General features: G+C 41.5%; 1 protein-coding gene across 10 annotated transcripts in view; it reads left to right on the forward strand.

Annotated features, from left to right (window-relative positions):
* Nucleotides 1-10088, forward strand: part of FAM124A (family with sequence similarity 124 member A) — an 80107-nt gene extending 70019 nt beyond the window's left edge. For 4 of the 10 annotated variants that reach the window (XM_024104634.3, XM_024104636.3, XM_065594134.1 and 1 more), the window contains 2 exons: nt 409-477; nt 5357-10088. In XM_024104634.3, the coding sequence (XP_023960402.2) occupies nt 409-477; nt 5357-6193 (906 nt within the window). In that variant the 3' untranslated portion in view covers nt 6194-10088. Of the gene's footprint in view, nt 1-408; nt 651-5356 lie in introns of all 10 variants that reach the window. The other 6 variants (XM_005287100.5, XM_065594150.1, XM_065594155.1 and 3 more) reach the window with 3 other exon arrangements.
* The last annotated feature ends 419 nt before the right edge of the window (nt 10089-10507 follow it).

Genomic DNA, 10507 nt, shown 5'->3' on the forward strand with positions numbered 1-10507 from the left:
CCTCTTCTCCCCCCCCCCCCTAAAAAAGGGACAGTTATTGGTATCTTTAATACTTTACATGTCAAATGCTGAACTGTTTCCTTCTTTTCTGTATCTTTAATAAAGGATTTAACAGATTTGTAATAATGTGTTTGCCATGGTACTAAGCAGGCAGAGATCTCTGACAAGGTCATTTTAACATCTTTGACTCTTTAGGTCCATATATTCCATCGAAGTTAATACAACAGCCCATCTAACAGAGTAAGATACTAATTGGTGTGAGGAAGGGTGTCAAAATCTGGTCCTTAGATCTTTGTAGTCGGGACTGTCCCTTATCTGTGTTTGTACAGGGCCCTGGTGAGAGTTGAGGCCTCTAGGAACTACTGAAATAAAAATAATTACTAATAAGAGAAATCTTTTTTTTTAAAGGTGGAAATTTCCTTTCTTCTGTCAACATGCAAAACGTTAACTAGCAGCCCTGGATTCTTCTCATCAGATGTAGGAGGCCCTAATAACATAGACTCTGTAGATCTCTGTAACTTTCACCAAAACTTGTTTCCTTGATTTCTGAATGTTTGACTGAATATCCTCCAAAAATTCTGTTTTGATGTGGAGAGATTGTAATTTCCCATAGACTTCATGAAGATTTGTGAAGACTACAGTGAGCATGGGTAACAGACCAAGCATTAGGTTTTAAAAATATATTATTTTTTTTATTATAAAGCTAATCTGTTCAATCAACAATTGTTCTCTCATGGGTATTCATGTGGACAGATATATCATCCTCTCTATTTGGAATTTCAATCAAAATCAACCTTTTTGGTGTTCTAGGGGCTGCACAAGTGGCGTATCAGTTTGTACACAGGGTTTTTGTTCTGTCAGATGGCTGATCCTTTTCCAGTGTAGCTGGACCTTTTGTTTCTAACACAAGCAGCACAGATATACCAGACAGTGCTTTGTCAGTCTGCAGTGAGGTAATGGGCATTGCAAAAAGCAAACTGTAAGGAGGCTGAAGGAAAAAAAAAAAGTATGAGATTTTGCTTCTGAAGTCAGACAAAAGATTTGCCCCACGTGGGGAATATAAAGGCATTATGCTAAAAAGAACAGCTGAGATGTACATGTCATTTACTTTAATAGATAAAAACAAGTGTTTTTCTATTTTCCTCCGTCCAAGATCAGAGTAGCAGAGGAAGATCAGTCTCTCTCGCTCATGTTTCATGTCTCATTTTGGTCCATCACATTCTGAAAATGGGTTCCAAGTCTTTTATTATTTTTTAAATGTGTATATACATTTAATTGGTAAAAGCAAAGAGGAACAGCAGACTGCCTAGCTCTCTGTATACAGTAGTTGACTAGTAAGTAGAGGCATGGTGTAGTGGCCTCAACACAGGACTGAGAGCCAATCTCCCCTGAGTTTTAATCCAGGCTAAAATATGGTTTCCCTCTGTGATCTCCAGCAAATCAGAGAATTTAGAGATGGAAAAGTCCTATTCATTTATCTAATCCAGCTCTCTACCAATAGAGGAGTATCCACTAATCTACATTTGCTAGTGTTTTCTCCGGTCTGGTATAAAATGTGCCAAAAGATGGAATTTCCACTACTTCACTTGGGAGATTATTATACAGTCTAATAATACATCTAACTGCTAGGATGGTTTTCCATGATGTGGGATAAAGGGCTTCTGAAAGTGTTCTAGCAAATATTGCACTTGCCCATATAATTTAAGATGGTATTTGAAAATGTGACCCATAAATTATAGGTCATCTCATTACAAATATTTTTACATAAAGAAACTGTGGTGCAGGGATATAATAACTTGCCAAAGACATCACAGTGCAAGAGTAGAATCTATATCTCCTTTGGATTTCCAGTCCTTTGTATTATCCATAAGACCATCCTCTTTGCCCATGTTAGATCTGTCCCCCAAAGCATTTTTGAGCTCTTCTAGTACAAGTCATTTGACTTGATAACTGTATTTGTGATCTAATGTTTCAAAGGCCCCAGTCCAGGAATCCACAAATAAGGACTCTTAACACCTGTAGGGGGTCCCATTGAGTCTAGCTTCAGTTTCTACTGGTGCATGTTTTGTCTTAAATATTTATCAACTATTTATTTTTTAATTACTTAATCCATCTGTTTGCCATGCAGTTTATCTCACAATAGAACAAATCTGCAGAGAAAATCAGAACCATTAGTGAGTGTAAATTGTATTCATATAGTGGACAACAATATAACAAAATAATTTCCTGCACAAACATAGGAAGTGATGAGATAATTTGTTTGTGTCCTTGAAAATGAAATACTGCATTCTATAGGCTATCCAGAAATGTCTTCAAATACAAATTGATTCTTTTTTCATCAATATACACCTATTAACAGCCTCTGCATAATTTCTAAAATAACTTAGCTTGCCTTCTGCATAAATAAAAATAATATAGCTCCAAAGTCATCTCTGGTAAAACTTCATTGACTACCATTCAATTTGAGCCATTCTGTTTGACTCTTTTGAAATCTTGATCCCTTATCTATTAATGAAGCTGGTACAGTACTGTAGCTAATTTTATTCAAAGATTCAGTTAGTTCTGTGTGGCATTAAGAAAAATAGCCTATTACATTATGGATGGATGGATTACGATGGATGAAAAGATGGATTATGAATTACCATAGCTTCATGTGTTGGTGTATTCATCTACAATACATAAGGGAACTCAACAGGGTTTATGTCCCATAACGCACCCTTGGCATGGACAGTTACAAATGAGCAAACAATTTTTTGCAGATGTGAAAGTACCTTGTTACCTCTACAATCAATGTAATAGATAATGAAAGATTTAAACAGCACATCTTTGCCACTAAAACCATTGGGGTGTGCAGTAGTGAGAAATGAGCAACAACAATGCTTGGAGGTTGTCTAGGCATTAAAGTAACAGTAGGTTGCTATCTGCACTAAATTCCAGTTGTTACCATTTTAAAATTCTTAAAATTTATCTAGTAATATCATTTAAAATATAAACAATGAAGCTATTTGCTGAATAAGTCTGCAAGCTGTCAAGTAATGGATGTGGAAGCTTCAGAGGTGAGATACTTTCTCAGTTCTGATACACTAGCTGTGTGGTACAGTATTTGAACCATGCTGTGTTAAGTCATGAGGTGGAGGACAATAAATAAGGTATTGGCTTATTTGGGCTTAATTTCTCACTTTGGATGTGTGTGAAGCTCCTGCTGCAGTCTGTGGGAGTTGCATGTAAGCGTATCTGGGGGCAAAATTTGGTATTTTGCATCATGTGAGAAATTCCAGTAAAGCTTTCAAAAGAAGTGATTTAAATACAAACTGTTGAAGCCATATTGAAATAACTAATATGAGGAGAAGGATCCAGGAAGTTATTAACCACTCAAAAAAGGTTTGCTAGGAGTAGGGGGGATGGGCAGGAGTGGGGGGAGAAGGGTCCCTTGCTCGAACAATAGATCTTGGAGATAGGGCAATGTTAAAAGAGAAGGGTGATGTGTTTTTCAAAGAGTGGGAGATACTGGTTTTGACTGACACTAAGAATTGGAGTGTTTCAGGGTAATGATATTAGGGCAAGGCTATAGGTGACAGTGCCTTTCTATCATTTGGTGCCCTTCTATCATTAGAATTGAGGTTGGAAGGCTGGGGAGAAAGGGCTGTTGATGACCATGAAGTTCTTCTTCAAGTGATGGTCCCTATTGTATTCCACCAAGGGGATTCAAAATCTGGGCTTCCTGCCCTCGCTTGTTTTCTATCAGTGATGAGCACCGGTGCTGTTTGTACTGTTTGGGGAAATCCCACATCACGTCAAGGTGCAGTATCTTCCTCTCCTTCCCTGTCCGTACATGGGAAAGCTGAGCTCTTTGCCTCAAAAATCACCTAATGGAGGCTGCAATGGGGCCAAAATCGGATCCTGGCCAGGGAATCCCCCCTGTCCATCAGCCTGAGCAACCTAAGAGCGCTCTCCCTACCATGGAAACTCCAGCTGGCTCCGCCAGTACCAGTGCTACAGACCCAATGCAGAGACCTAGCCATGAGTCATGGACGCATGCGCATAAGCATGGCCATAAGTCTTCCTCCAAGTCCAAGAAGGACATTGCCCTGTCAACGAATTCCAGCCATGGAGGAACGAGTTGTTCCAAGGCTCACAAGAGTGAAAAAAGGTAGGCAGGAAGCACAGATTTTGAATCCCCTCAGTGGAATACAGATAAGGATCACGCATCTCAAAGAACCTCCAGTTACAGGTAAGTAACCTGCCCTTTTCATTCCTAGAAAATATAAGGTAGGGGATGAGTTGGATGGAGAGAGAAGTAGAAGCGTTGGTGAGTTCCAGAGAAAAAGAGGGAGAATGAGATTTCTGGGTTTACGTCAGTGGTCAAAATCAAAAGGAAGAACGTAGCAAACTTCTCACCACCCTTAGTGAAGAAATGAATGGAGAAAGAACAGTAACAGGGGTTGGCATTTACACTGTTCATCTTCAACTTCCTTTACTAAAAGAAGAAATGCTGGAAGTAGAGTATGAATGAAGTCATATAATAATCTATATTAGTTAAAAAGTCCATGCTGGTTGAACTTGTAGAATACCAATAAACAGTTTCTCTTTGATTTATTTAACCTTTTAAGTAAAACCCAATCAATATATTAAAATTCAGAATGAGAAAAACTCTGGGATTTTGAGATAAAAAGGAAAACCTGGTGAGCTGGAGTAACTTGCTCCTCTCACCCATCCAATTTTGCCCTGAGCTTCAACACACAAGCTTCAGAGATTTTTTTTTATGTCAATTTCCTATAGTTTTGTTTTTTCACATACTATGTAAGTATGTAATCAATCAATCCAGGCTTTTACTGAATGTCCGATGAGACATTACTTGTTTTTTAAGAGCCAGGTTTTTTTAAATTGGAATAAAATTAGATGCCTTTCCAAAGGGTCTTTCTGAGCTCAGCCTTTTGAAATCTCATATAGAATACTATAGTTCTTAAAAATATTACATAAAGAATTCTCAGAGCACATCTGAAAATTTTGCTACAGTCCTAGAGTCTTAAAATTTCACCTGTCTTCCAAGAGATGAGAGTGTCTTTCTCAGGATTTCACTGTTGTTCCATGGAATTCACCCTCTGAGGCAGGACAGTTTTAAGGCTCCAGGCCTATTCACTTTTGTTTTCCTCCAAGGACCCTTATATAAATATTTGGATTTTGGCACAGTGCTTTCTCTTTATTATTAAAGTGAAATATTTACTGTGACTGTACTGAGTGACAGTCTGCTTTATAGTTACATGCAGTAACAGTTCAACAATGGAGACTAACGGTTGTAAAATTGCCAAGTCTGAGTTAATGTGGTCTTTCCTCTTTTCTTTCCCCCATCCCGCAGCAGGCACGTATTTGGTATAGGAAGTCTGCTAAGCAGAACAAGCTTCATTTCCCATCTTCAAGGGATTCCCGTTTCACTCCTTCACCAAGCTACATTTCTCACAGTCACAGACCTGCCCCTGATCAAACTAGTGAGCATCTGAACTCAGCTGGTCAAATCAAGCTGCATCGGGCAAATGGCCTTGGTCAGTACCTTGGCATCTCCCAGCAGGACTTGAGAAATGGTGACCGAGGAGACTTCACCCGAAGATCCAGTAGTGCCTCCAGCATTTCATGGTCATTTCAGCGAAGCAAGTCTCTGTTCTGCTTGCCCACAACAAGCTCCTCTCCGGCCTCTGACTCCTTTAACTTTAGTGAACCATTTCAGAATTTAAATACTGGGTCATCTGTGAACAGGTTAAAAACATGGAGATGCAGTCCCAAGCTTAACATTGAGGACTTGGAGGGTTCACAGGAGACTGATGTCGACACAGGGATGAAGCTGTCCTTCTCAGATCTGTCTGTGGTCTCAGCCTACTCTACCTTTAATGGATTTTGCAGTGATTTGGAAGCTACTCTTCCCTCACAAAGGCAAAGTGTCAGTATATCTAAACAGGCTGTCTCCAGGGGAAGGCCGTTGTCAGCCATGTGCAGTACCCTTGAGCTCCCTAGTGGTTCACTTCCATCTCTCTCCGAGTGGTCTTCCAGCTCTTTCTTGTCATCTTCCGCATCCCCCTTAGCATCTCACTGCCAACTCAGACAGTCACCAAGAGCAACCCCTTGTTCTCTGAACGATAGGAAAACAACTGGCAGCATTCATCCAGGCTCTCCAACCAACGAGGAGGAATTCTACATCTGAGCTTTCTCCATGCTGAACCTTTTAATGTAAATTTGTGCATATGTGAATTACAGCAGTGCATTTCCACCATCTGAGCTGGCAAGTTCCTTGCTTCTTCCTGAGGGGAGGGTGTTACATCATTAAATGTTGTAAATGTTGTAAAAGGTTCCCACACACCACTGTAATGGGTGCCTCATAAATGTGTATTATAATATCAGGTGAGATTGTATCCACTGGATTCATGTGGAGGGGAACCTCGATGTGTAGCTGTGCAGGTAAGAGGTTGGTGCTCAGTGTCCTTCAGCTCTGGCGAAGGGGGTTTGGGAGACTGACCCTTAGCATGTAGAGCAGGAAGTGCCCAGGGATGCACATGGTAACCCACCTTCCCCTGACAAGTATCTGTAAAGATGCTGAAAAGAAAATACAACCTCAAGCTGCATTAACTTTTCTGAGAAGCTCTCCACGCTGGCGAACCCTTCCCCACCTCCTTTATGAGGTTCCAGAGGCAGCTATGAAAAGGGCCGACCCTAACAACATGACTCCAGTAGAGCCAGATAAGGAGGCTGAGGGCCCCAGAACCATTGTAGAGGCACAAGCCTCCAGCTGATCTTTGAGAATCTGCAGATTCGGGGAGAGAACGTCCTGTTTGCTCCATGGGGAAGAAGGAACCCGCACCATATCCCCAATCTGATGGACCGGTTTTGGGAAAATGCCAAGAGGGGAACCTTGAGGAGTTTTTCTCCCCATCTCTCCCTCCTCCCTCCCCCCCAGTCAAAAGTGTTTTTCATCATATGGGAAGGGAGCAGGGCGACTCATTGTTAAAAATCCACTGCAGCTCCCTATTTTTAGGGGTTTGTTATTTTGGTTGTAAAAAATTCACCTCAAACATAAACATAGTATTGGTGGTCCCAGACCAATTTCTGTGTAAAACAAATTTCTTGCCAAACTTGTCTGAATTTTTAATTTATCTAAAGGGAAAAACATGTAGAATTGTACTGGCCTTTTTATCAAGTTACATTTTGGCAAGTTGTTACAGTATAATGTGGCAAGCTGTTATGGTGTAATTACTTTTGATATTTTGGAAAAACGTTTACATGGAGAAGCCATTAGTCTGAGAAATGGCTAAGTACCTTTATAAGGATTTTTACCATCTATTTCAAACTTTTCTGACAATATATCTCTGTGTTAAACACTACTGACACTGATTGTTGTTCTGGTCTAGGCACTAAGAACATTACCTGGTTTAAAGTAGTGTTTACAAATCTGTATTTAATAATAGACAGGTACAGCTACAGAAGATCCACTCTGATCAGTCAGTAAATAAAACTAGGGAGGAAGAATGATCTTGTGTGTATTACTCTGCAGCGTTACTCAGAACAATACTATTCATTTTAAAACAGCCTAAATAAATAGTTACATAAGAGAGTGGAACAGCTCCAAAAACCTCCATTCTAACCCCCAACTAAATATACAGTTTATACTATTCCACTAACCGTCCTTAAAAAAAAAAAAGCAGTCTGGAAGAAATAAATATAAAATCATTCTGTTTAAACACCATTAAAGTTGTAACCCAAATCCACAAAAGGCAGGAAATTGACAGTAAAGGCTTGAAGGAATTGGCAGTCAATTCACTGACCCTCCTTTATGCTGTTCGGCATTTTTTGCTTTTTTTCCCCCCACAGTGATAGAGAATGGTGCATCTGCCTCATCTAGAGTTTCCTGCCTGTAGTCAGCTACTGAGACAACATGAACTGCCTGGAAACCTTGTCTTCTGTATTAACTATAAAAATAGGATTTTATTCCAGATCTGGACACCCAGCTGAATATTAGCACTTTCCCCACCACTACCACCCAGAGCTGTTTGGGTTCACTCCAACTTTTGATAAACGACCCTGTTCAGAGATGCTTGGAAGCAGAAACAGCATAAATGAGGGATTTAACATGGTGTTTGAATGTTTACCAACTATCAGCCTGCTCCAAAGCCCATCAAAGTCCGTGGGAGTCTTGGGGTTTAGGTCAGTCAGACTTTTAGGGTATGTCTAAAAATCCTGCAGCATCGAGTCTCAGCGGCTGGGTCAGCTGACTCGGGCTTGTGGGGCTCGGGCTGTGGGGCTAAAAATTGCAGTGTAAACATTCAGACTTCAGCTGGAGCCCAGGCTCTGAGACTCAATACTGCAGTGTCCTTTGCAGCGTCTCAGAACTGTTAGAGCACAGTAGGCCTGATTTGCCACTGTCATGGGCTATATGTAATTATTTACAGCTGGGCAAAATATGTGTAGAACACTACCCGATCAGAATGGTAGCATTTTGCACTCACTTGGCAAATGACTATGCAAGGTGCAAGTCAGTGAAGAATCAGGCCCAATAGGTTTAGACCAGGGGTGGGCAAACTACGGGCCGGAGCCGTTTTAAGCCGGCTCACGAGCTCCCGCTGGGGAGTGGGGTCTGGGGCTTGCCCCGCTCCGGTGCTCAAGCCACGCAGCTCGGCCCCACTACGGCTGGAGTGCTGGATCGGGGGCCGCTCCACACGGCTCCTGGAAGCTGTGGCATAGCCCCGCTCCGGCTTCTAAGTGCTCCAATGGGAGCCGCAGGGGCGGTGCCTGCGGATGGGGGCAGCATGCAGAGCTGCCTGGCCGCACCTGGCTCCACGTAGGAGCCGGAGAAGGGACATGCCACTGCTTCCAGCAGCCACTTGAGGTAAGCACCACTCAGAGCCTGCACCCCTGAGCCTCTCCCCACGCCCCTTCCCCAGCCCTGATCCCCCTCCCACTCTCCAAACCCCTCAACCCCAGCCCAGAGCACCCCCATGCACCCCAAACCTCTCATCCACAGCCCCACCCCAGAGCCCGCACCCCCAGTGAGAACCTGCAGCTCTTCCCACACCTCTGCCCCAGCCCTGAGTCCCCCTCCCGCCTTCCAAACCCCTTGGTCCCAGCCCTGAGCACCCTCCTACATCCCAAACTCCTCATCCGCAGCCCCACCCCAGAGCTCGCACTCCCAATCAGAGCCCTCATCCCCTCCCGCACCCCAACCCCAATATTGTGAGCATTCATGGCCCGCCATACAATTTCTATTCCCTGATGTGGCCCTCAGGCCCACCCCTGGTTTAGACTAACGGCACAATATTCTTCTCTAAAATTTGTGGTGGCACAAAGATAAATGATGAAATAACATTGTGAAGCCATTTTACCAACACTAGCCATTTTCAGATATGACAATAAACAGGAAAGAATTGGTTCACCCTTGTCAAAAAAAGTGTTTTATCATTCATTATTTGGGAAAAGGCATATTCAAAATATTTATAATACTTATAAAAAGTCGTCAAAACATGGAATCAGAAGATCTTCAGAGAACTGACTTCAGCTGACATGTCTATTCGTTCCTGGAACCATGTCAGCGTTCAGACTCCTGACGGAAGCTGACTTGTTCTACTACTGGAGAGAAGACTTGGAAATATCTGTCAATCTACAGCGTGCCTTATGACTGGAGTTCAGCATAGCTGAATGCAATAGCCTGGCTTTATCAGAAGTATTGATGATGTTGAAAGGCTGCAAATTAGCACAAGATAGCAAATTACCAAGTAGCAACTAATGTTAATATACGGGAATGGGAACATCTAAACTCCAGACTGTATCACGTAAACCAATAAAGGAAGGAAGCCAAATTAATTTCAACAGACTCAGAAGAGAGAATTTATATTGTCTCAGATGGTTCTGTTCTTCCAAGTACTTCTACCCTGTTTACTGATATTTAACTAGAAAATAATGTTCTAATTTTTTAAGTTCTGTATGAATAATTCATGGGGTGTGTAACAAAATTGTGGAATCACAAAATGCTCCACTGAGAGGAAACGGAATAATATTATTGTACTGAAACCTTTTATGTTATAAAAATAAAAGCCAGCTTTTCAAGAGTGTTTCAATTAAAATAAGTGTCATTAGTTCCCTTTTCTATAATTTAAAAGGGAGTTGAACTTATCCAGATGACTGGAGATGCACAAGGTTCATGCTATGGCATTTTGCTTATGTATCATATAACTGTTGTTATATTATGAACAGGATCAGTAGAAAATTGCAGATTTCCCCTTAACTTCCTCTCTTCTCCCATGCCAGCATATGTTGCTTTTATCAAATAAAATATAGAAAGAAAGTTAATTGTATTTAAACTTCTGTGTGTTCATTTATTAAACACAGTGGAGTCATATTGGTTACTTTAGTGAGGCCTTCCTCAGATTTCAAAAGATCACTGTATCAGACATAAGCACATCACTTCTGGGCAATGTTGATCAAAGGAGCAAATATAAAATAAACACAGCCCTAAATACAAGAGATGTCT

The sequence above is a fragment of the Chrysemys picta genome, chromosome 1, assembly GCF_011386835.1.
Source record: "Chrysemys picta bellii isolate R12L10 chromosome 1, ASM1138683v2, whole genome shotgun sequence".
Lineage (NCBI taxonomy): Eukaryota > Metazoa > Chordata > Testudines > Emydidae > Chrysemys > Chrysemys picta.